A 26,968-nucleotide genomic window follows, 5' to 3' on the forward strand; every position below is an offset into this window, starting at 1 on the left:
AGTTGGGTCAACTTCAATTGTCTGGGGCCATCAGGAAACATTAAGAAAACATTCCATTTCAAAGCCTGCCCCTCCAGAAATGAGAGAAGTGTGTGGTACTTTAGTGTTTCTCATAATGAGTGTTAAAAAGTGAGAGAATGGACATGATCCATCTGATTGCAGCTGTAAGCATAGATACAACAAGCAGAATGTTCATAATCTTTTGGACCCTAACCGAAAGGTTGCTGGATCGAATCCCGAGCTGACAGGGTATATTTCTGTCGTTCTGCAAGGCAGTTAACCCACTGTTCCCCGTGCGGCGATGACATGGATGTCGATTTAAGGCAGCCCCCCCCCTCTCTGATTCAGAGGGGTTGGGTTAAATGCGTAAGACACATTTCAGATGAATGCATTCAGTTGTACAACAGACGAGGTATCCCCCTTTCCCTTCCCTTTCATCAGACTGGTTGGAGCAGTGAAGTAGAGGCCAAATGACCACAATCTGCAGGGATCACAACTAACTTACTTGAGGGAAAGAACACAGCTATTACATTACCCGGCTGTTGTTATTTCATAGATCTGACTTTGAAGTTTCGGAACGTATCTGCAGAAAAACTAAATTGGGCATACTATTAGAATGGCAAAATGATGCGTCGGCATTGTGCATGTAGAAGCAGAGAGTGATAGAATATGTCTGAGGGAAATGAAAAACGCATGCATTTTTTTTGTTTTTTTGTTGGGCATCTTCAAAACAGTGTGCAAATACATAAAACAATGAAGGCATTTCTTCCTAGATACATTTTCTATGATTGACTTGGCTAACAATGCATTTGGTGGACAAATGGAAATTGACTGTGAAAATAACTTAAATTCTACGACAAGTATAAAGTCTACTCTGTAAAATGGTGCAACATTCTTCTCCAGTTCCTGAAATCAAAACCAATCTTGGCTGGAGAGTAAAAGCGACCTCTTTCCCCTCATGACGCTCTTCCTTCCTCTCCCACCCAGAGTAACTCCATTTCACGAACAACAGATTCAGAACACTCAAGATTGGAGAGGAGAATGTGAAACGGCCTGGAACAGAAACAGGGACAGAGTTATTGTCAAAAACAATTACTGGAATTTATGGAAATGCGCAAAGACGCGCGCAGTTCTTTGGCACACTGGGGACCATCGATGGAATGTAGAAGTGTCTACTTTTAAGTCAATCATTGGATTAGACACAACTGATTTCGGAATTGTCGCTGTGAGGATTACAATTATGATACACGTCTTATTTTTGTTGTGCCTCGTCCATGTGTCAGGTAAAAGTCAAACTATCTTATTTGTATCCTAGAAATAAAAGGTCAATCAATTGTTATCTTCTAAAAATACAGTACATGGCTCAAGGTGCTTGTCCTTATTATATTAATTAACAGAGAGTGTAACCTACAGTAACCCCAGAAAGTATAACTTTTGCGAGGCAAACCTAACTACGATTTCTGAACATCAAAATGAATTTGACACAACAAATGACTGGCTACAATAAAAGTCAAAGTGAAAAGCAGAAGGCAGCAGCCTCTTGAGAGAGCAGGATCTCATAGCAGTTTCCTGCCATTGTTCTGTAGATCAGGGCTAGAATGCCACAGGGCTAGAATGCCACATTTGGATTTAATGGAGCAAAATGACCCACCATATGACTGGTTTTGTTATTTAGCTCACAATGATTTAAGTTGGGGGAACTGATCCTAGGTCAGAATGTAACTGGAATGTGTCAAAAGGTTGTTGTGTTATGCCTCGCCTAAGGCCTTCAAATTAAAATCTGGGCCTCAAGCCAGTTCCACTGCTTATTTTCATTATTTCCTTGAAATCAGGCACTGATTTAGACCTGCGACACCATGTGGGTGCAATTAATTATTAGGTAGAACAGAAAACCAGCAGTATTCTGGACATGGTAGATTTAACTACCCTTGCCCTAAGGTCTAGTAATGTTCATTTGGATTAAAATATATAAACTGATCTCACATCAGATTGTAATAAGCAATAGGTCATTACAGTGGCTGCCCTTTGTTGTTTTACCTCATAACAGTTTAGATGACTGTATCAAATGAGTGGCGCCATCTCGTCCCTACAGGTGCGGTGACAGACCTGACCGTCATCTCCAACGCTGAGGCCTCCACCCCTCAGCTCTTCTCCATCTCCTGCCTCACTGGGGAGCGGGATGCAGCAGAGCTAGACCTGGACATCAAGAAGGACAACAGCATCCTCATCCTCTCCTCACGGCCACGTTACAGAGTCAAAAGGCCCAAGACCAAGGAGGTGGTGGCGAACGAGTTCGTGGGTGTGATGGACCTAACAGGCATCTTCTACTGCCATGCGTCCCAGGGAACTGATCCTCTTATAAACCTGGGTAAAGTGACTCTCATCAACAACTTTGCCAAAGGTAAGGAAGAGGCTCTAACTGAAAGAGTGTGTGTGTGTGTGTGTGTGTGTGTGTGTGTGTGTGTGTGTGTGTGTGTGTGTGTGTGTGTGTGTGTGTGTGTGTGTGTGTGTGTGTGTGTGTGTGTGCGAGAGAGAGACAGAGACAGAGAGTTAACTTGTCTTCCTCTGTATTGCTCCTATCAGCCCTGTTTGTCCCGGCCCACCTCACGGTGACAGCAAACAGAGGAGACACAGTTCACCTGGCCATGCAGGTCCTGAGCTCCCAGAGAAGAGACGTCACCTGGAAATACAACGGTGAGTTGCACAGGGATGGAGGGAGGCATGGATGGGTGGATGGATGAAGGGCAGGCATTTATGTGTGAGCAGGGAATAGATTCATCTAAATGAGACGATGGCAATATAGGCATTGTTGAATCATTCCCTTTGTATTTTAGAAACAAGTATCAAGTAGCCCCACCATGTGGATTATAATGTATTCACATTATTAAGAGCTTGTCCTATGTGCTGACTCGCTGTGTCGTAAAACCAGGTAACTATCACTACACGACCCACTGGGGTGATGTGTCCAACAGTACGGCTGTACTAACCCTGGAGGATGTGGCTAAAGCCAACGAGGGCATCTACAGTGCCAGCTTCGTGGGAGACAGTCCCATCAATGGAGCCTGGATGAGGCTGATTGTCAGAGGTGCAGTAGGGCTGTTCTCATTACACACACCTCCCACAAGACGTACACACTTGATATGTGTGGATGATGGTGTTGATACACTTTACTGATGGTACACTAGTCTGTGCTGTTGTTTATCTATTTTCCATCTGGATAGAAGCTTGACCAATACGTTTTGTTGTTTTTTTTCCTCTGAGACATTTCTGATTGGTTGTGTCTTTGAATGTACATTATTAGTACTCAGTTAATAGTGTTATTAACGTGTTTATTACTACTGACCATTACAAGAGTATGTATGGTGATTCACATATGGATGAGGTGCTTGTATCTGGGTGGGTTGGCCACTGACGCTCCTCCACTGTCCTGCACAGACTGTGGCAGTAAGAAGTGGGGTGCCGACTGTGACAAGGACTGTCCAGAGTGTCTCAATGGAGGGGTGTGTCACCACCGGGACGGGGACTGCATCTGCCCACCGGGGTTCATGGGGATGCGCTGCGAGACAGGTGGGTGTGTGTGTAAGGGGGGGTGGCAATATGTTTAAAGCATAAGATTATAGTCGTTGAAGCTGACACATACGACAAATTAGCAATAGTGTGTGCGTGTGCGTGTGCGTGTGCGTGTGTGTGTGTGTGTGTGTGTGTGAGAGTGCGTATAAGTGCATGTTTGTAAAGACAAGTATATTATATTGCCAAACTGTCTGAAGTAACTGTACCTGTACTGTATCTATGTGTACTGTATTCCCACCCAGCCTGTAGAGAGGGAATGTTTGGGCTTAACTGCCAGGAGTCATGCAAGCCAGAGATGGACTGTAGAGGGCTGAGGTTCTGCCTGGCTGACCCTTACGGATGCTCCTGTGCCAGTGGCTGGTCTGGGAACCACTGCAACAGATGTGAGTTCATTTGTTATGCAGTGCATTCGGAAAGTATTCAGAGCCTTTGACTTTTTCCACGTTTTGTTACCTTACAGCCTTTTTCTAAAATGTATTGTTTTTTTCCCCTCGTCAATCTACACACAATACTCCATAATGACAAAGCAAAACAGGTTTTTAGACATTTTGCGAATGAAGCTCTTTTGGCTGCGATTACAGCTTCCTGTCTTGTTGGGTATGATGCTACAATCTTGGCACACCTGTATTTGGGGAGTTTCTCCCATTCTTCTCTGCAGATCCTCTCAAGCTCTGTTAGGTTAGATGGGTCGCTGCACAGCTATTTTTAGGTCTCTCCAGAGGTGTTAGATTGGGTTCAAGTCTGTGCTCTGGCTGGTCCACTCAATGACATTCAGAGACTTGTCCCAAAAGCATTTCTGCGTCGTCTTCGCTGTGTGCTTAGGGTCGTTGTCCTGTTGGAAGGAGAACCTTTGCCCTGAACCTTTGCCCTGAACCTTTGCCCTGAGCGCTCTGGAGCAGGTTGTCATCAAGGATTTTTCTGTACTTTGCTCCGTTCATCTTTCCCTCTATCCTGACTAGTCTCCCAGTCCTTGCCACTGAAAAACATCCCCACAGCATGATGCTGCCACCACCGTGCTTCACTGTAGGGATAGTGCCAGGTTTCCTCCAGACGTGAGCTTGGCATTCAGGCCAAAGAGTTCAATCTTCGTTTCATAGGAACAATTTGTCTTGTATCTCATGGTCTGAGAGTTCTTTAGGTGCCTTTTGGCAAACTCCAAGTGGGCTGTCATGTGCCTTTTACTAAGGAGTGGCTTTCGTCTGGCCACTCCACCATAAAGGTCTGATTTGTGGAGTGCTGCAGAGATGGTTGTCCTTCTGGAAGGTTCTCCCATCTCCACAGAGGAACTCTGGAGCTCATTCAGAGTGACCATCGGGTTCTTGGTCACCTTCCTAACCAAGGCCTTTCTCGCTAGATTGCTCAGTTTGGCCGGGCGGCCAGCTCTAGGAAGAGTCTTGGTGGTTCCAAAATTGTTCCATTTAAGAATGATGGTGGCCACTGTGTTCTTTGGAACCTTCAATGCTGCAGATATTTTTGTTACCCTTCCCCAGATCTGTGCCTCGTCACACTCCTGTTTTGGAGCTCTACGGACAATTCCTTTGAACTCATGGCTTGAATTTTGCTCTGACATGCACTGTCATCTGTGGGACCTTATATAGACAGGTGTGTGCCTTTCCAAATCATGTCCAATCAATTGAATTTACCACAGATGGACTTTTAACACAGATGGACCAATCAAGTTGTAGAAACATCTCAAGGATGATCAATGGAAACAGGATGCAGCTGAGCTCAATTTCGAGTCTCATAGCAAAGGGTCTGAATACTTATGTAAATAAGTATTCTGTTTTTTATTTTTAATACATTTGCAAAAACTTCTAAAAACATATTTTTTGCTTTGTCATTATGGGGTATTGCATGTAGATTGATGAGGAACTGTCACGTTTGTCGTAATAATTATCGGACCAAGCTACAGCGTGATCTGGGTTCCACATCTCTATTTAAAATAAGTGAACCACACAACAAAACAATAAAGACTAAATGAAACGTGACGACAATGGAGTGCTGACATGCAACTACACATAAACAATATCCCACAAACCACAGGTGGAAAGAAATCACCAACATCGAAACAAAACTAGAACTCCACATAGAAATTATAAACTAGACTAACCCCCAGTCACGCCCTGACCTACTCTACCATAGAAAATAAGGGCTCTCTATGGTCAGGACGTGACAGGATTTTTTTGTTATTTAATACATTTTAGAAAAAGGCTGGAACGTAACAGAATGTGGAAAAAGTAAAGGGGTCTGAATACTTTCCGAATTAACTGTATGTAGGGCTATGGCATATCTTAGATGGCCCAATTAATATTGATTGTAATTGTACAACCGACCTATCAACATGACTGCATGTGTTGAAATAGATACACAGAGTACATAACATGCATAGCCATATCAGGTAGCAATTCCATCACGACAGATCCCAACACCTTGGTTTTCCCATCCTAATGTCACCTCTCCCCCTCTTCCCCAGTCTGCCACAGGGACATGTATGGGGCAGACTGCAGGCTGCGCTGTAAGTGTAAGAACGGTGGAGTGTGTAACCGTTTCAGTGGATGTCAGTGTCCCACTGGCTGGAGAGGACGGCACTGTGAGAAATCAGGTAGGTAAGCATTACTTCCTCCTCCTCTTCCTCCTCCTTTTCCTTGCCCTCCTCCTCTTTTTCATCGCCACTGACACTACCAACATCAATACTAATAAGGCCATCACAAGTAGCAGTAGCATCTTCGTCATCAACATCATAATCATCACCTCATTTATCTTCCTCTTCATCATCTGTTTCTTTCCCATCAGACCGCGCCCCCCAGATCTTGGACATGGCCAGTGGTCTAGAGTGGAACCTTCACTCCAGCCCCAAGATCCTGTGTTCCGCCACAGGCAACCCCCTGCCCAGCCACGCCAGCATTGAGCTGCGCAAACTGGACAGCACTGTGCTCAAGGTAGAGGCAATGGAAGGATGGGCGGCCATTTTTACATTTGATTATTCAATTACTTGGAAACAAACTGTGATGGTGTAGTCAGTGAGATTTGTGAAATTCAATGTTTTTGTAATAGTGAAAATATGTCAATATTTTTTATGATAATGTCAGTTGGCTCAGCATTACATCAGATTGTAAGCAGCCTTATCAAAATATTTTTGGACCTCTAATTCAGGCGTCTCGTACCACCATGGACTCCAATAAGAGCACAGCCCAGTTTGATATTCCCCGTCTGTCCACTGAGCATGCTGGGTTATGGGAGTGTAGGGTTTCCACCAATGGGGGACAAGACTCAAGGAAGTTCAACCTCAGTGTCAAAGGTGAGAAGAGAAAAGTATTTTACTGGTCTATATCAGTCAATGTGAGGTGCTTAACATTGAGGGCAGGTTTCCCAGACAAAGATGAAGCCTAGTCCTGGACTTGAACATGCTTTTTAGTCCAGGACTAGGCTTGATTTGTGTCTGGGAAACCAGCCCTAAATATACACTGAGAAATGGTCTGGCGATAAAGATTTAATGTTCTGGTTGAGACTCATCAGATCACCCATTACTCAAATTCTCACCCACTTTTACTCCCCTCTCTCGCCAGAGCCACCGTGCCCCAGCACCCCTCCCAAGCTGCTGGAGAAGAGGAGTAAGCAGCTGGTGGTGATGCCTGTGGAGTCCTACAGAGGAGACGGACCCATCGACTCCACCAAGCTCCTCTACAAGCCCATGGAGACAGGAGACTCCTGGTCCTCCATCATAGGTGCATACAGATGGTGTTTGATCTCATGTAAAGTCACGGGAGTTACAACTACTATCCTGGCAACATAACATGTCATCCATTTCACAGGAAAAATTGCCTTGCCTAAAAACAACGCAAGACAATTTGCCAATTTGTCATTATCAATATTAGATCCCTACTCTATATGGCTAATCCTGTCTGATTCTCCATGTTTCTGTGTTCCTGTCTTTTAGTGTACAGTAGAGAGCCTATAACTCTGATGAATCTGAAGCCATCTACACGCTACCACGTCCGTGTCCAGCTGACCCGTCCTGGGGAGGGAGGGGAGGGGACTCTGGGGCCTGAGGCCATCATGGAGACTGACTGTCCAGGTGAGCAGCAACAGTATGCTGGGATTCGTTTTTGCGGTGGCGAAATGCAATAGTCAGAGCAGAGGTTTGTAGGCAATTGGTGAGGTTGCAGGTGAGGTGAGGTGTGTGTGTGTGTGTGTGTGTGTGTGTGTGTGTGTGTGTGTGTGTGTGTGTGTTTCTAAGTTGTATCTAAGTTGTAGTAGAGCTGAGTGCATGATCTAAATCTGAAAGAATGGTTCTTTAATTCTGTCTAGTGACCTAATCAGAATGTTCTTTGCCCATCTGTAAACGAGAGGCTGTGTCTAAGTAAATAGGAGAAGGAGAAAGTATCCCAGGCTGGAGGGCCTTTCCATGACTGCATGTTCTGTGTTGCTGCTGTAGAGCCCACTCTTCGACCAGAGATTGACTTCAGCTCGCTGGAGGGCCGCAACGCCACTGTGCGCTGGCTGTTGCATGGCAACGCGGACAGGGCCAGCGGGTTCTTAGTGCAGCTCTTCGGGCCATCCCCCTCAGGAGAGAAGCTGAGAGAGGAGACCACCCTGCTCAATGTGCTCTCCACCAAGTTCTACAACCTGCAGTACCACCAAGACTACACAGTGGTCGTCAGGCTGCTCAACTGTGGCAGTCTGGGGCCCGCCTCTAAGCCGTACAACGTCCGCATAAACAGCCAGGGTAACTAACAAGAGCTCCTCCTATTGGCTTAGCAGTGAGTGTTGATGACTGTCATTGGTGGAAGGATGGTGGATGGTTGGTGGCTCCCCCCTGCCCTCATATTGTGTCATATTTAAAGATGGGTGCATAAAGGAAAGAACATTTAGGAATGGATGACTTACTAAGGAAATACAGAAAGAAATTCAAGCACTTTAATGGTACAATTTGGCAATCGCCATATAGCCTAAGCTAACACCTTTTGACCAATACTAACCCCGCTGATGTCTCCTCTCTGTCCCTCTCCTCCCCTCTTTCCCCCAGGTCCCTCATCCCCTCGGAACGTCCAGGCTCTGCCCCTGTCTGTGTCTGCGGTGCAGGTGAAGTGGCAGCCCCCTGAGGACCCTAACGGGGGCATAGTAAAGTACATCATAGAGTACCAGTCGGTGGGACAGGGCAGCCTTCACCCCTGGGTCGACACAGACGATGGCAACAAGACAGCTAAAGATGTGACAGCGCTCAACGGGAGTACTCTCTACCAGTTCAGAGTGAGGGCCTTCTCTAAAGTACCCGGGGAGTGGAGCAAGTTTGTCCATGCCAGGACCCAGGGAGATGGTGAGAGACGGTTTAAAACAAAAACATGTATGGAGTAAAAGGTGTTAAACAGGTTCAAAAAGGCTTCAAAGTACATGGATTTAAAGTTTTCCACTTGAAAATCTATGTTTTTTTTTTTTTAACCTTTTCAGTACTCAAAAGAGGTCAAACGTCAAGGTTTGTTTGAATCTCACACGATCTGTTGTTTAGATCAAGCAATGCTGTAATCCCAAATGAATAACAAAGAAGGGTACCTCCATCTCATTTAATCACTTCAGATTGCCAATCTTTCCCGATCGTTTGGGATTGAAGTGTAATGCTGGACGTAAACATCAGATCGTATGGGACATGGACTCATTTTGACATTTGAACACATTCGAGGTCTGAAAATGTCCCAAAAACGTTGAGTGAAATTTTAGAGTGAACATAGATTTTTGTTGTTGTTGTGAACTACCACTTTAAAACGTGAGGATACTTACATAATAAATAGGATATTGTCAATGTTCATCTGCATAAAACTGTGCATCTTCTCATATCACCTCTCCCTCTAGGTCCCCAGGACTTCACTCCTACCACCCAGGGTGTGGGGGGGCTTCCAGGCAGTGAGGGCTACCATTTGTTGGTAGCTGTGGTGGGGTCTGTGACGGTCACCTGTGTCACCATCCTGCTGGCCCTGCTGGCTCTCTTCTGCATCCGCAAAACTCTGCTCAACCGCAGACGCACCTTCACTTACCAGTCTGGATCGGTGAGGGATAGAGAGAGAGGACTCACAAACACACAAATATGCCATAAAAAAGCACCTAAACTGCAGTACCAGTCAAAAGTTTGGACACACCTACTCATTCCAGGTTTTTTCTATATTTTTACTATTTTCTATATTGTAGAACAATAGCGAAGACATCAAAACTATTAATACCACATATGGAATCATGTATTAACCAAAAAAGTATTAAACAAATCAAAATATATTTTATATTTGAGATTCTTCAAAGTAGCCACCCTTTCCCTTGATGATAGCTTTGCACACTCTTGGCATTCTCTCAACCAGCTTCATGAGGTAGTCATCTGAAATGTTTTTCAATTAACAGGTGTGCCTTGTTACAAGTACATTTGTGGAATTTCTTTCCTTCTTAATGCGTTTGAGCCAGTTAGTTGTGTAGTGACAAGGTAGGGGTGGTATACAGAAGATAGCCCTATTTGGTAAAAGACCAATTCCATATTATGGTAAGAACAGCTCAAATAAGCAAAGAGAAACAACAGTCCATCATTACTTTATGACATGAAGGTTAGTCAATCCAGAAAATGTCAACTTTCTTCAAGTGCAGTCGCAAAAACTATCAAGTGCTATGATAAAACTGGCTCTCATGAGGACCGCCACAGGAAAGGAAAACTTATCTCTGCTGCAGAGGATAAATTCATTTGAGTTACCAGCCTCAGAAATTGCTATATAAATGAATGCTTCACAGAGTTCAAGTCACAGTCACATCTTAATATCAACTGTTCAGAGGAGACTGCGTAAATCAGGTCTTCATGGTCAAATTGCTGCAAAGAAACCACCACTAAAGGACATAAATAATAATAAGAGACTTGCTTCTGCCAAGAAACACGAGCGATGGACATTAGACTGGTGGAAACCTGTCCTTTGGTCTGATGAGTCCAAAATTGAGATTTTTGGATCCAACCGTCTTGTCTTTGTGAGGCGCAGAGTGGCTGAACGGATGATCTCAGCATGTGTAGTTTCCACTGTGAAGCATGGAGGAGGAGGTGTGATGTTGAAGCATGGTTGAGGAGGTGTGACGGTGTGGGGCTGCTTTGCTGGTGACACTGTCTGTGATTTATTTAGATTTCAAGGCACACTTCACCAGCATGGCTACCACAGCATTCTGCAGGGATATGCCATCCCATCTGGTTTGTGCTTGGTGGCACTATCATTTGTTTTTAGACAGGACAATAACCCAACACACCTTCAGGCTGTGTGAGTGCAATTTGACCAAGAAGGACAGTGATGGAGTGCTGCATTAGTTGTCTTGACCTCCACAATCACCCGACCTCAATCCAATTTAGATGGTTTGGGATGAATTGGACCGCAGACTGAAGGAAAAGCAGCCAAACTATCCAAACTTTTGATTGGTACTGTATATTCCTTCACTAACAAGTTGGATAACCTGATTAGATAAATAAACATTCCACACTATCTCAAACTTCACATAAAGACATGTTATGAAAAACACACCTCAAATCTGATCATTTCTATGCTTTGATTAAAAACAAATCCAACAAAATTATCATTGCAACCCGTAGGGAGAGGAGACCATCCTCCAGTTTAACTCTGGGACCCTGACCCTGACAAGGAGGCCGAAGCCTACCTCTGAGCCCCTCACCTACCCCATCCTGGAGTGGGATGACATCAAGTTTGAAGATGTGATCGGAGAGGGCAACTTCGGACAGGTCATCAAGGCCATGATCAAGAAGGACGGGGCCAAGATGAGCGCTGCTATCAAGATGCTAAAAGGTAGTAGATACCACACACACATGTACCAACGCACGCACGCACGCACGCAGGCAAGCACTCACTCACACACCAGTGGTGGTCGGTGATGTTTAAGATGGATGATATATTTTTTATGAGCATGGACTTATTTCTATTACAGCATTTTGGATGACTGTCATTCATATTCCATCCACCCAGCTCAATGTAACATCGATAGGTTTAGCCTACTACATGATACCTGAATTTTCCCAATACCAATCATGATGTTGCTACAACTTAGTCTATGAATGACAGTTTACAACGTAGGTGCACAGGTTGAGAGAACATTTTGAGTAATCAAGGTGACAGACAGTGACACATTCAATACCAGCTTGCACACTATTGCTTGCATCTAGCTGATCTAGGGTGTAATCATTAGTCCAACAGTTGCAAACAATAGTTTCTAATGGACAAATTCAGGTATGTTTATCACAATTTTGTTCCGTTTGCTTCCGTTTAAGAAACATTTTTCAACAGAATCGGCGGAATGAATACACCCCTGATCACACGCAAACACAGTTCACTTTCATAGCAGCCACATACAAACAGTATGAACATTTTGCTTGTTGTATAATTCCTTCTCGCATCTACACTCTCTCCTCTCAACTTTTCCCTTCACTTGTGGACTTCAGTGCACAACACATCAGCTGTCTGTGACCAGGGGAAAAAACCTTTCCAAGCCAAACCTAATAACTGCTAACCACTAAACACAGCCTACATCTTTGTCACCATATTAGCTAAAGACATTAGCAATGTCACAGTCAACATAGCTAATAGAACTAACGTGTTAGTAAACCCGCTACAATCATGCAGTACAGTATACAGTCAGCATCAGTTTAGCAGTTACACCGACGGGCCCCGGTAGCAATAAATGAATAAAACCAAAAGATTACCATGACTTGGAAGAGTTCCAGTGTTGGATAGCCATAGCCAGCTAGCTAACATAGCATCCCTCTCTGTTTGAGCTGGGTGTTTGAGTAGGCTATCTAAGTGAAAGTGAAAAAAAAATCTTGCGCGTCACATTCATTTTTAAAGAAATGAATTTGTTCAAAACTGTTCAACTATTGTTTTTCGCTCTCTTTGCGTCAACTACTGACCACATTTTATGCACTGCGGTGCTATCTGTAGCTTATGCTTTCAGTAATAGATTCATTTTCTGATCCTTTGATTGGGTGGACATCATGTCAGTTCATGCTGCAAGAGCCCAGATAGGTTAGAGGATGTCATCTGTAAGTTGTCATAATTACTGTGTAAGTCCATGGAAGGGGGTGAGAACCATGAGCCTCCTAGGTTTTGTATTGAAGTCAATGTACACAGAGGAGGACGGAAGCTAGTTGTCCTCCGGCTACGCTATGGCCCTACCCTACAGAGTGCTGTTGAGGCTACTGTAGACCTTCATTTCAAAATAGTGTGTTTTAATTCATTATTTGGATTATGATGTGAATATACAGTTTCGTTCAAAAGTTTGGGGTCACTAGAAATGTCCTTGTTTTTGAAAGAAAAGCAACTTTTTTGTTCATTAAAATAACATCAAATTGATCAGAAATACAGTGTAGACATTGTTAATCTTGTAAATGACTATTGTAGCTCGAAACGGCAGATTCTTTAAATGGAATATCTACATAGGCGTTCAGAAGCCCATTATCAACAGCCATCACTCCTGTGTTCCAATGGCACGTTGTGTTAGCTAATCTAAGTTTATAATTTTAAAAGGCTAATTGATCATTAGAAAACCTTTTTGCAATTATGTTAGCACAGCTGAAAACTGTTGTTCTGATTAAAGAAGCAATAAAACTGGCCTATTTGCTTTTCTTCCAAAAACAAGGACATTTCTAAGTGACCCCAAACTTTTGAACGGTAGTGTATGTGATGTAAATTTTGTATAGTTTTATCTAAAAAGGATATATATATTTTTTTTTAATGTTTCACTATTTTTATTTTTATGAATTTCACTGAGGAGGATGGTTCTCCCCTTCCTCCTCTGAGGAGCCTCCTTTGACACACACTTACACTACCACACAAGCATGTACACACACACACACACACACACACACACACACACACACACACACACACACACACACACACACACACACATCACATCAATAACTCATACTCACACACATAACAGTCAAAGAAACAAAACACATTCTAACACAGTGATATAATGTCACAAAGCTTCTTTCTCTGTACATGTTTGTAACTTGCTGTGTGTGCTGTTTTGTTTTAAGCAGAGTTTGCCTCGGAGAATGACCACCGGGACTTTGCAGGAGAGCTGGAAGTGTTGTGTAAACTGGGCCAACATCCCAACATCATCAACCTCATAGGAGCCTGTGAAAACAGGGGTGAGCACACCACCTACTGGCCATGCTGGGCAATGCTCTTAATTGATACTATACTAAAGTATGGACATTGTAATCTCAAGGGAAGACTTTTAAAGTACTGTATCTCTTTAGGAAACATTTAAATAAATAAGTCTGTATTCTTATATGATAGCTATAGTATTCTGATCGTGATTTTAATGTTTACATTTGAAACTCTGTTACACTACATTGTGTTAACGTATAGCCTTACTTTATATACGTTTGGACCAAGCTCTGAGCATGACATTTCTATTTCCTAGCCACTTCTGACAGTTTTGGGAAATAATTGAATTGCCTGTTTCACTTTGTATAAAGATCTACGATTGATAACATATGGTGGGGAGGAAGTTTAGAGTGGAAAGTACATTACCGGAGATTTAAAAAATATATATATACATATACATCCTACTAAACCACCGTGGTTCTCAAGTAGCCTTGACTTAGCACTGGTGGTTCTCTCTCTCTCTCCCTCTCTCTCTCTATACAATTATGATGATTACAGCGCAGAACTCAAATTCTATGTCTATGGATTACAGTATGATACTCAGTTAATGCCTTCCTGCCTTGAACATGATATTCTTATGGGGGCACAAATGGAACTGTTAGCGGGCGTAGGTGTGTCTGTGATGGCCAATACAGCACGGCTTGGAACACTGCTCGTCCAATCAGCATCCAGGATCCAAACAACCAGTTTTATAATGACGATCACAGCACAGGACGAGAATTCTATTTCTATGGAATACAGTATGACACTCCATTAATGCCTTCCTACCTCTCCATGGCAAACTTTAATGCAAACGGTGTCTCGCTAAACAACCTTCTCCATACAGTGTACCAGTAAATCATAAACGTTCTTTACTTTCCTCCAACTGCTTCTCTCTACCCGTGTAGGGTACCTGTACATTGCCATTGAGTACGCCCCATATGGAAACCTGCTTGACTTCTTGCGTAAGAGCCGGGTCCTCGAGACAGACCCTGCCTTCGCCAAGGAGCACGGCACAGCCTCCACCCTCACCTCACAACAACTGCTGCAGTTCGCTGTCGACGTGGCCACTGGCATGCACTACCTTAGCGACAAACAGGTAGAGTATACACACGGGCATAGCCGTGAGCAGTGCTGAGGGTGCTGTAGCACCCCCTGAAAAATCTGAATTTTAAAAAATATTGAAGAAAAAAAACACACACAAAAGTAGTGGACTTGGACTTTACTAGTCCTGTATTAGTGGACCAGTAAAAAAGGTATATTACCAAACTTGGATATAAACAACATAGAATTGGAAACACCCCCCGCAAACTACTTCCCGTGGCTATGCACACAGGTACAGTTGAAGTCGGAAGTTTACATACACTTAGGTTGGAGTCACTAAAGCTTGTTTTTCACTCCACAAATTTATTGTCAACAAACTATAGTTTTGGCAAGTCGGTTAGGACATCTACTTTGTGCATGGCACAAGTCATTTTTGCAACAATTGTTTACAGACAGATTATTTCACTTATAATTCACTGTATCACAATTCCAGTGGGTCAAAAGTTTACATACACTAGTTGACTGTGCCTTTAAACAGCTTGTAAACTTCTAGAAAATTATGTCATGGCTTTAGAAGCTACTGATAGGCTAATTGACATCATTTGAGTCAATTGGAGGTGTACCTGTGGATGTATTTCAAGATCCTACATTCAAACTCAGTGCCTCTTTGCTGGACATCCTGGGACAATCAAAAGAAATCAGTCAAGACCTCAGACCTCCACAAGTCTGGTTCATCCTTGGGAGCAATTTCCAAATGCCTGAAGGTACCACATTCATCTGTACAAAAAAATAGTACGCAACTATAAACACCATGCGACCACGCAGCCGTCATACTGCTCAGGAAGGAGATGCATTCTGTCTGCTAGAGATGAACGTACTTTGGTGCGATTAAGCGCGGGGGTGGCAGCATCATGTTGTGGGGGTGCTTTGCTGCAGGATGGACTGGTGCACTTCACAAAATAGATGGCTTCATGAGGTAGGAAAATCATGTGGATATATTGAAGCAACATATGAAGACATCAGTCAAGAAGTTAAAGCTTGGTCGCAAATGGGTCTTCCAAATGGACAATGACCCCAAGCATACTTCCAAAGTTGTGGCAAAATGGCTTAAGCACAACAAAGTCAATGTATTGGAGTGGCCATCTGTGGGAAGAACTGAAAAACCATGTGCAAGCAAGGAGGCCTACAAACCTGACTCCGTTACACCAGCTCTGTCAGGAGGAATGGGCCAAAATTCACCCAACTTATTGTGGGAAGCTTGTGGAAGGCTACCTGAAACGTTTGACCCAAGTTAAACAATTTAAAGGCAATGCTACCAAATACTAATTGAGTGTATGTAAACTTCTGACCCACTGGGAATGTGATGAAAGAAATAAAAGCTGAAATAAATCATTCTCTCTACTATTGTTCTGACATTTAAAATAAAATAAAGCGGTTATCCTAACTGACCTAAGACAGGGAATTTGTATTTGGATTAAATGTCAGGAATTGTGAAAAACTGAGTTTAAATGTGTTTGACTAAGGTGTATGTAAACTTCTGACTTCAACTGTATGCCTGTGAACTCTAAGTTGCGTCCTTGAGATGGGAGGGTGGTTGCCAATTCCATGTTGTTCATATCCAAGTTTGGTAGTATCCTTTTTTCTTTCTTTTTTTACAGCAATACTATTCAATACACAAATGATGATTGATAAATATGACAGGGAATCTACAGGATCCTACATCAATGTAGATTTCCTCTCAGCATAAATTCATATGATATTCCCAGATGTGAGCTTCATATTTTCACCCTCTCCTCTCCTCTCCTCTCTCTCTCTCTAGTTCATCCACAGAGACCTGGCAGCGAGGAACGTTTTAGTGGGAGACAACCTAGTGGCCAAGATAGCAGACTTCGGTCTGTCCCGAGGGGAGGAGGTCTACGTCAAAAAGACCATGGTGGGAGCTCAGTCACATACAGCACAGCGCATTAAGGAACAATAGCTAGGATTCTAGTGTGTATCATCATTGGTCAGCCAACATCAAGTAGCACATTCTGAAGAGAATGTGAACATGTTGCATGGTGTCTCACACAAGAGCACTACTTACACTCTGTATGCATTTGGACACAGAAGCTGCATTTTTATATTTGTCTCTCTACTCCAGCATTTTGGATTTGAGATGAAATGTTTAATATGAGCCGACGATACAGAACATCACTTTTTATTTGAGGGTATTTTCAAGCATATCTGTTGTACCATTTAGAAATGAAATCACTTTATGTATCTAGTCCCGCCTTTTGAAGAAGTCCAAAGTATTTGGACAAATTCACTTAGTGTATTCAAGTAGTCAAAAGTGTAGTATTTGGTCCTATATTCCTAGCACACAATGGCTACATCAAGCTTGTGACTCTACAAACAAGTTGGATGCATTTGCAGTTTGTTTTGGTTGGGTTTTGGGTTATGTTTTGCCTAAAAAATAACTGAATGGTAAATGGAGTGGACTGGAGTAAGTGAGTGGATAGAGGTAGATAGAACACGTCTAAATGAATCCTGATAATGACATGATTAAGAAACAGAATGAATGAATCATGAATAATGATGAGTGAGAAGATTACAGAGGCTACAACAAAAACATTGATTAGTGATATATTGGGGGGGGTGATCCTTGTGTCTCTAACTTTCTCACTTTTCATTACTCACAAATCAGCCATGATTATCCATAACCACATTAATGTAGAAATGTTTAGAAACATCTTCTATTCTTACTTACAATAAAATGGACTCCAAAATGACACATTATTCACCATTTTGTTGCTATTTGATCAAATATAACCCGAAAGACGAACCAAAACAAACTGCAAATGTATCCAAAGTGTTTGTGGAGTCACAAGCTTTGATGTAGTCATTGAGTGCAAAGAATATGGGACCAAATACTAAACCTTTTGAAAAAAATTGCTGGAGTATAGAGCCAAATGCTAAAATGTTGCTTTTACTGTCCAAATACTGTACATGTGGAGGGGAGAGTATGTCAGAAATGGGAAATAAGTCTGCTGTAAAAGTCTGAACTGAAGAGGGCAGTAGTGTGTGTGACATGGCAACAAGTTACCTTACAAGTCCAATGTTTCCTTACAGCTAGTAATGAGAAGAGAGAAGCACAGGACTTGGACCATTATAATTCTGTACCAGACATACTTCATACTGTCAGTTAAAACCAAATTTGACGACTGAATTATACCACGTTTTCCAATGGGATGTCTTGGCTTTTTCTCTTTGTGCTGCAGGGGAGGTTGCCAGTGCGTTGGATGGCGATAGAGTCCCTAAACTACAGTGTGTACACCATCAAGAGTGACGTGTGAGTATCTGACTGGGAAACGTATATTCAACTATACTGAACAAAAATATAAACGCAACATGTAAAGCGTTGGTCCCGTGTTTCATGAGCTGAAATAACAGATCCCAGAAATTTTCCATATGCACAAAAAACGTATTGTGCACAACATTTGATTACATCCCTGTTAGTCAGCATTTCTCCTTTGTCAAGATAATCCATCCACCTGACAAGTGTGGCATATAAAGAAGCTTATTCAACAGCATGATCAATACACAGGTGCATCTTGTGTTGTGAACCTTAAAAGGCCACTCTAAAATATGCAGTTTTGTCACACAACACAATGCCACTGATGTGCCAAGTTTTTAGGGAGCGTGCAATTGCTGACAGCAGTAATGTCCACCAGAGGTATTGCCAGAGAATTTAATGATTGTTTCTCTACCATAAGCCGCCTACAACGTTTTAGAAAATTTAGCAGTACACTCAACCAACCTCACAACCACAAACCTTGTGTAACCACACCAGCCCAGGACCTCCACATCCAGCTTCTTCACCTGCGGGATTATCTGAGACCAGCCACACGGACAAACTGTCAGAAACCGTCTCAGGGAAGCTCATCTGCGTGCTCCTCGTTCTCACCAGGGTCTTGACCTGACTGCAGTTCGGCCACTGACTTCAGTGGGCAAAGGCTCACATTAGATAGCCACTGGCACGCTGGAGAAGTATGCTCTTCACGGATGAATCCAGGTTTCAATTGTACAGTTTTAGATGGCAGACAGCGTGTGTGGCGTCATGTGTGCGAGTGGTTTGCTCATATCAACGTTGTGAACAGAGTGCCCCATGTTGGCAGTGGGGTTAGGGTATGGGCAGGCATAAGCTACAGACAATGATCACAATTGCATACATTTCACCCATTAGGCATGTTTGGGATGCTCTGGATCGACGTGTATGACGGCGTGTTCCAATTCCAGCCAATATCCAGAAACTTTGCACAGCCATTGAAGAGGAGTGGGACAACATTCCACAGGCCACAATCAACTGATCAACTCTATGTGAGGTGGTCACCAGATACTGACTGGTTTTCTGATCCATGCCCTTTTTTTTTTAAAGGTATCTGTGACCAACCGACCAGTCATGTGAAATCCATAGATTAATTTATTTCAATTGACTGATTTCCTTATATGAACTGTATCTCAGTAAAATCTTTGAAATTGTTGCATGTTGCGTTTATATTTTTGTTCAGTGTAGAACAAATCTTTAATTTATCTTTAGACACTTATGCCATGTCTTACACAGCTTCCGGTAAGGGCTCGAAGAAAATACAATGCCAGCAGTCACATCATTTTGCTCTCTCTCTCTACCCGGCTGTGCAAAACAACAAATCATGTTCCCCTCCTTCCTCCTCCCCCCAGCCGATGGTGAACTGCTAATTTAGTGCAGAGGAACTGATAACAGAACCCAGGGAGCCTAGAGGCATGGCCCGGCCCACTCATTAGGCAGGATTAGGATTAGGCTTTTTAGGTGAGCGCTGATGCCACCCCGTGATAAGCAGTGGCCCACTTTGTCAACGGCAGGGGCGCAAAGTATTTTGCTTTGTCCATTCCCAGCTCTCCTCTCCAGGGTGCTGTTGGAGAGACACATTACTGCTGCGCTCCACCACACAACGTTCTGTCAAAGAAAAAAAGAAACTCTTAACAGAAATCACCTTGCAGATCGGAGGATGTGATAGAACGAGTATTGTGGCCTTTTCTGTCGTCTACAGGCTGGAGATAAAATGTATGACAAGGTAATGAGACGGGACACTTTTGACACCGTGCCGGTTTCTCCCATCAAATAGACAAACCTAAAATGGCGCCCAATCAACTAAAACAAATGTGCTGTCATGTTAACCAAACAATATATCCTAAAAACAGGACTGGTCAAAGTAGAGTGAACAATATGGAAACAGAACGTTACAACTGTTGTCAATGAGTTTCACCCCGTTGTCATGATTAGTGGTTTCAAGTTTGCATCTGTACATTTTGGACAAGCTGATCGTAGCAAAAAAGAAAATAGGGCCCGACTTCTGCATATCCTTCTATGTAAACACATTGCAAATAGGCTCACGATAACTCCTGATAAAGTTGGGGAGCTGATATTCAGAGCTTAATTAAATAACCACATTGATTAGTCACAGGAATCAGGACTAATGAAGCCAGTGCAACAGCTTGTTTTACAAATGGTTGGCCTACCAGATGGATGGGCATTCATGAAACTCCATAGTGAGCGACATGGATGTGCGCTACACCACAGTAAGCACGAGTCAATATCTTTTTGGGGTGTTTTACAAATGTTTGGCCTACCACATAGATGGGCATTCATAAAATGTTATTGCAGGTAACGCTGTAAGCACGGACCAACACTGACGCTTTTTGGATGTCTTTTTTTTAGTGCTGACCGGCCTTGATTTCTGGCCTGGTCCGTACCACATCTGAGCCAGTCATAGACGTTTATGTTTGGTTCAGATTCTTTCCGGTCTGGACCGGCCTTGACTTGGCCCAAACATAGATGTCTCTAAATGACGTATTTTCAACTTCAGAATCAAAAAGGAACCTGATTTCAATGTCCGGAAGATACAGATGTTCAACATCTGGAAAATACGTATTTTCTACTTTCATTCAGAATCAAAAAGGAACCTGATTTCAATGTCCGGAAGATACAAATGTTCAACATCTGGAAAATACGTATTTTCTACTTTCATTCAGAAATTAAAATGAACCTAACTTCATTGTCTGGAAAAGACGTGTTTTAGACGTCTTTGACTTCATTTTGCTTACTGGGACATTTTTAGTTTTGCAGGGGCACATATTTTGGTCTTGCCTAGGGTGGCACAATGGCAAGGACCGGCCCTGCCAAGAGGAGCATAGTGGTGCGGCCAAACTACCACATAGAGCCTGTCAAACGCAGACTATTTATACCCGGATCAGAATTGACTGGAAGGCCCTAGGACAGCTACAGGAAGTGGAACGAACGAGGCTGGTTAGGTTAGCAAAGAGGAGAGACGTTTCTGTAGTAAACATGTTGTTAACAAGCTAGCTGCAGCACTAAGTGTGTGTGTGTGTGTGTGTGTGTGTGTGTGTGTGTGTGTGTGTGTGTGTGTGTGTGTGTGTGTGTGTGTGTGTGTGTGTGTGTGTGTGTGTGTGTGTGTGTGTGTGTGTGTGTGAGCCTTGTGTTGACGAGAGCAAAGGCACTAATTTGGTGACACACCACAGAATATAAACAAAGATAACCAGACCGCTACTCTGTGTTTATGTTCTAGAGAAAGGTAGAGTGGGAGAGAGAGAGCAAGCGGTAGAGGGAGAGCAGAAGAGATTGTTTACCTCAAGCTGAGTCAATGGGTTCATCATTGTATTTGTACAGAATGACTGGCAGTTAACTGATTAACTTGCAGTGAGTTGGCTACATTGTCTTGTTAGTTGACAATCACATAGTCAGATGGTGGCTCTGTACAGATAGTGAAGAGTACTTGTTGTTTCTCTCTCTGCTTTTACAGTTGTGAGTCTGCTCTAAAGTCATCTGCTTTTACAGTTGTGAGGCTGCTCTAAAGTCATCTGCTTTTACAGTTGTGAGGCTGCTCTAAAGTCATCTGCTTTTACTGTAATAAGACACTAGGATGCATTTACATTTCGTGCTATTACAAAATGATTCGGTATCAGTCAGTTGCATTCACACGCTAATGTAAAAATATGTCATTAACATATATAAATAATTGAATTACAAGGCCACTAACTGTTCAATATCACTTAGATCTTCCTAATTCTCTTCCTATATTTTCCCTCTCTTTCCTCTCCCTCTTTCCTTTTCTCAGGTGGTCTTTCGGTGTACTTCTATGGGAGATAGTGAGTTTAGGTAAGTTGACGTATAGTGATGCCATGTGAATGTTGTACATATTATTAAATGAGGAATAGTAATAGCCCATATTCCTAGCAATGTGGGTTGTCACAGTGAGAAAATATATAACCAGTTCCCCCACAGCTTTCACACCAGAGAGAGAGGGGGAAGGTTCCCCAGCTAAGAGTTAACAGAGTAGGCATGCACAGAGAGTCAGCAGGACATCCCCCCTCACTCTGGGAAATATACTGTATCACATGAAATGAAATATCTACTTTGCATGCCCGCCTGATGATGATGACGACAATCATGACCATGACAAAGAATGACTAAGACAAAGATGAGTCAATCAACTCATTTCTCTGTGTCATTGTATCAACGTAAAAGTGACCCGTTCCCCCTGTCCTCTCTTTGTGTATCAGGTGGTACTCCCTACTGTGGGATGACCTGTGCTGAGCTCTATGAGAAACTCCCTCAGAGCTACAGGATGGAGCAGCCCAGGAACTGTGACGACGAAGTGTAAGTGATGACCTGTGCTTGGACCTGTGTGTTTGTGTGTGAGAGAGAGGGAGGGAGGGAGGGGGTGTGTATATGTGTATACTGTTTGCGTGCACCGTTATAGCTGGTTCATTGGTTATTTTTTTTCAGGTATGAGTTAATGAGGCAGTGCTGGAGAGACCGGCCGCATGAGAGACCTCCTTTCTCTCAGATCTCTGTACAGCTCAACAGGATGCAGGAGGCCAGGAAGGTAAGGAGACATTCACCTACAGTTTCACTTAGGACTCATCTTTTCAATAAGCTAGCAATTCCCTGATCTATCCCATAGGGCACAGAGATAACCTGGTTCCAGACCAGTTTGTGTTGTCTTTCAGGAGTTGGCTGAGAGGGTCCTAGTTAGATAGAATTCCTCTTCAACTTGCATTCCTCACCCTAGTTCTCTAAATCATTCTACAGTCGTGGCCAAAAGTTGAGAATGACACACATATTAATTTTCACAAATTCTGCTGCCTCAGTTTGTATGATGGCAATTTGCATATACTCTAGAATGTTATGAAGAGTGATCAGATGAATTGCAATTAATTGCAAAGTCCTTCTTTGCCATGCAAATGAACTGAATCCCCCCCCCAAAAACATTTCCACTTCATTTCAGCCCTGCCACAAAAGGACCATCTGACATCATGTCAGTGATTCTCTCACTAACACAGGTGTGAGTGTTGGCGAGGACAAGGCTGGAGATCACTCTGTTATGCTGATTAAGTTCAAATAACAGACTGGAAGCTTCAACAGGAGGGTGGTGCTTGGAATCATTGTTCTTCCTCTGTCAACCATGGTTACCTGCAAGGAAACACGTGCCGTCATCATTGCTTTGCACAAAAAGGGCTTCACAGTCAAGGATATTACTGCCAGTAAGATTGCACTTAAATCAACCATTTATCAGATCATCAAGAACTTCAAGGAGAGCTGTTCAATTGTTGTGAAGAAGGCTTCAGGGCACCCAAGAAAGTCCAGCAAGCGCCAGGACCGTCTCCTAAAGTTGATTCAGCTGCGGGATCAGGGCACCCCCAGTATAGAGCTTGCTCAGGAATGGCAGGAGGAAGGTGTGAGTGCATTTACATGCACAGTGAGGTGAAGAATGTTGGAGGATGGCCTGGTGTCAAGAAGGGCAGCAAAGAAGCCACTTCTCTCCAGGAAAAACATCAGGGACAGACTGATATTCTGCAAAAGGTTCAGGGATTGGACTGCTGAGGACTGGGGTGAAGCCATTTTCTCTGATGAATCCCCTTTCCGATTGTTTGGGGCATCCGGGAAAAAGGTTGTCCTCGAGAAGACAAGGTGAGCACTACCATCAGTCCTGTGTCATGCCAACAGTAAAGCATCCTGAGACCATTTATGTGTGGGGATGCTTCTCAGCCAAGGGGGTGCCTAAGAACACAGCCATGAATAAAGAATGGTACCAACACATCCTCAGCGAGCAACTTCTCCCAACCATCCAGGAACAGTTTGGTGACGAACAATGCCTTTTCCAGCATGATGGAGCACCTTGCCATAAGGCAAAAGTGATAACTAAGTGGCTCGGGAACAAAATATCAAAATTTTGGGTCCATGGCCAGGAAACTCCCCAGACCTTAATCCCATTGAGAACTTGTGGTCAATCCTCAAGAGGCGGGTGGACAAAGAAAAACACACAAATTCTGACAAACTCCGAGCATTGATTATGCAAGAATGGGCTGCCATCAGTCAGGATGTGGCCCAGAAGTTAATTGACAGCATGCCAGGGCGGATTGCAGAGGTCTTGAAAAAGAAGGGTCAACACTGCAAATTTTGACTCTTTGCATCAACTTTGTAATTGTCAATAAAAGCCTTTGACACTTATGAAATGCTTGTAATTATATTTCAGTATTCCAAAGTAACATCTGACAAAAATATCTAAAGACACTGAAGCAGCAGACTTTGTGGAAATTCTTATGTCAATTATTTATGTCATTCTCCAAACTTTTGGCCACGACTGTACACAATTAGAAAAAAAGGTGCTATCTAAAACCTTAAAGGGTTATTTGGCTGTCCCCATAGGAGAACCCTTTGAAGAACTAGTTTTGGTTAGAGGTTGAACCCTTTTCGGTTCCATGTACTGTCCAGCCCTTTCCACAGAGGGTTCTACCTGGAACCAAAAAGAACCCTTTTGGAACACTTTCTTCTACAAGTGTACTATCTAACTACCATCGTTTCTCCAAACCTCCCTCCCCAGGCCTACGTGAACATGGCGCTCTTCGAGAACTTCACCTATGCCGGGATAGACGCCACGGCCGAGGAGGCCTGACTACCAGCCCCCACAGCCCCCGGCAGGTCACGTAGCCCACGGGAGAGGCCCCGGGGCTCAGCCCTGCGTTACTGCCGCCCCCCAGCTGCTGCCCAACGTGGGGACCGATGGAGTAGCAGACAATCCACCTGGACCACAAGGGTAAAGAGGGAGGACTGTGAAAGGACACTGTGGAGGTCTTATGGGGGCTGGGAAGGGAGATGTGGAACTGGACACTGCAGTCCTTTCTGAAGGAAAGTATAGAAGAATGAGGGGCTGCATGACGTGCTTAACAACCCTGCCAGGTGGGTTGGCGGGTGGGGCTGAGGGTTGCCTTTGGGGGCGTGTTTGGGAAATGTGACACTAGTCTTGGGACACGTTGTGGTCCTTGTTTGAAGGACAGGATGGACAAGGAAGATGCTCCATGACATGATACTACACTGCCGGAGTCACATGCTATTACACTGCCAGAGTCTGATGGGTGCTCAATGAACTTACAAGCCCTTCATCAAAACGGAGAGAGGACTTTTTTGTGGACATATGCTCACACGTGTAGTTAGCTGTCCATTCTGAGATGGATTGAGATGGATCCGACTGGGGGGAAAAAAAACAATGTTGCACTTGTCTATTCACTTATTTCTTGTTTTGTTGTAGGGGAGAGTGGGGTAAGTTGAACACTTTATTACATTCATCATCACTCCGTTAAGGGAAATATAGTATCTTTCCATCAACGATATCTACATATATTTCAGGATGTTGTGTATCCCTGGAAATAATAAATATGCATGTAAACATTAGTTTTGAAAACATAGCGTGACCAAAAAAAGTGGTCTCTTGGTGCCACCTACCTCTGTACTGAATGAACTATTACCACGACATTTTTTAAATCATCAAGCATATTTTAACACAGGCTTAACACCGAACAAACACTTTATTCTCGTTTTTGACACTTTTAACATAGGCCCTGTCGTCACCTCATATCCCAGTGATAATGCCATGCATTATGCCTGGAAAGAAAACACTTGAATTTGCTCAACTTGCCATTGGCTCAACTTAACCCAAGGCAAACATTTTGACTATATTAGCCCACAGAGCTACAAGGATGCACTTTCATGCTCGGTTTAGGCCCTCATATTGAAGCTCCCGTAGGACGGTGCACAATTGGCCCAGTGTCGTCCGGGTTAAGGTTTGGCCGGGGTAGGCCGTCATTGTAAATAATAATTTGTTCTAAACTGGCGTACCTAGTTAATTAAAGGTTAAATATTAAAACATGTAAAAAATCTAGAAACCCCAACTGATGCATCGAACAATCTTAAAATGATCTACTTTGGTTTAGATTAAAGCATCATGAAATCTCTAACACAATAAATGTATTTGACTTGGTGAAAATCCGTTTTTTTTTAACCTAACTTGCTTATAATTTTTCCCCCCATGTGGTTTCTTCCTTCACAGACTCCGTGAAATGATGACCTCTTCCTAAATATTTGGTCAAAAATTATTCATTTTGTGTATTGTTTCCTAGAAACAAGGTTGGCTCAACTTACCCCACTCTCCCCTGTATCGCTTGCTTTACATAAGTATGTACCTCCTGTACTGTATTTGTTCCTTAGCGTGTCCTTATCGAATTATATCATCCTCTTGTAAAAGTGTAGTATAAATCTTTTATACAGACAATTTGTTTACCTTTGTGACATACTGTATGCTACCTGTATCCCTTTGGATGGTGTATCTACTGGAACTACTCTGTGAGAAAAGGGTTTGTTTTCAGTTTTCTTTAATAAAACCTCTCATTGGTGACTGACTGGACTGAGGCACATAAATAACTTGAGCTTTGAATCTAAAGTAGTACATTTTACTCTTTCATTCCCCCCCCCCCTGTTGGATCTAACCTAGCATCGCCGGGAACCCGGTTTTGTGACAACGACGTGATTTTGGAGGTATGCCAATGCAAGACTAGATCTAACCCATCAACTATGCCCCTATTGCCACTGTTTCTCAGAGTCCTGGAGTAAGGTAGAATAAAGTGTTGTTTTTACTCATGGTGGAGAGTGGGGGCTCACTATTGGCTTACTATTGTCCCTCTGAATGTCAGTGTGTTTGGTGTCAGGGCTAAACCGCAGCCCAGGCTCTGACCGGGGAGGTCTGAGGTTGACAGGGCCCTGGCCTCTTCCCTGCACAGAGCTGATCTTTTAGGACATACACCGACACACA

The 26,968-nt window shown here is 43.3% G+C and overlaps 1 protein-coding gene across 2 annotated transcripts; it reads left to right on the top strand.

The window, feature by feature from the left end:
- Positions 1-993: 993 nt before the first annotated feature.
- On the top strand, positions 994-26,558 carry LOC112250839 (tyrosine-protein kinase receptor Tie-1). Of its 2 annotated transcripts, none has more exons than XM_024421324.2 (23): positions 994-1,283; positions 2,093-2,401; positions 2,584-2,694; positions 2,930-3,085; positions 3,436-3,567; positions 3,813-3,953; positions 6,044-6,172; positions 6,364-6,509; positions 6,724-6,868; positions 7,137-7,295; positions 7,508-7,645; positions 8,006-8,296; positions 8,597-8,887; positions 9,418-9,611; positions 11,168-11,378; positions 13,628-13,741; positions 14,651-14,841; positions 16,606-16,719; positions 18,044-18,114; positions 21,938-21,978; positions 22,383-22,479; positions 22,609-22,708; positions 24,707-26,558. In XM_024421324.2, the coding sequence occupies exons 1-23, from the start codon at positions 1,241-1,243 to the stop codon at positions 24,776-24,778; spliced, it is 3,396 nt and encodes a 1,131-aa protein (XP_024277092.2). In that variant the 5' UTR covers positions 994-1,240; the 3' UTR covers positions 24,779-26,558. The 2 variants fall into 2 exon arrangements, with proteins under 2 accessions (XP_024277092.2, XP_024277099.2); XM_024421331.2 differs by having other exon boundaries at positions 13,631-13,741.
- Positions 26,559-26,968: the final 410 nt, after the last annotated feature.

The sequence above is a fragment of the Oncorhynchus tshawytscha genome, linkage group LG01, assembly GCF_018296145.1.
Source record: "Oncorhynchus tshawytscha isolate Ot180627B linkage group LG01, Otsh_v2.0, whole genome shotgun sequence".
NCBI lineage: Eukaryota > Metazoa > Chordata > Actinopteri > Salmoniformes > Salmonidae > Oncorhynchus > Oncorhynchus tshawytscha.

Excerpts from the sequence above, each read along its gene's own strand:
- LOC112250839 (XM_024421324.2), top strand. The coding sequence starts at position 1,241 with ATGATACACGTCTTATTTTTGTTGTGCCTCGTCCATGTGTCAG. Across the intron at positions 3,086-3,435 it reads GATGAGGCTGATTGTCAGAG|ACTGTGGCAGTAAGAAGTGG; the intron begins GTGCAGTAGGGC and ends TGTCCTGCACAG. Across the intron at positions 7,646-8,005 it reads CATGGAGACTGACTGTCCAG|AGCCCACTCTTCGACCAGAG; the intron begins GTGAGCAGCAAC and ends TTGCTGCTGTAG.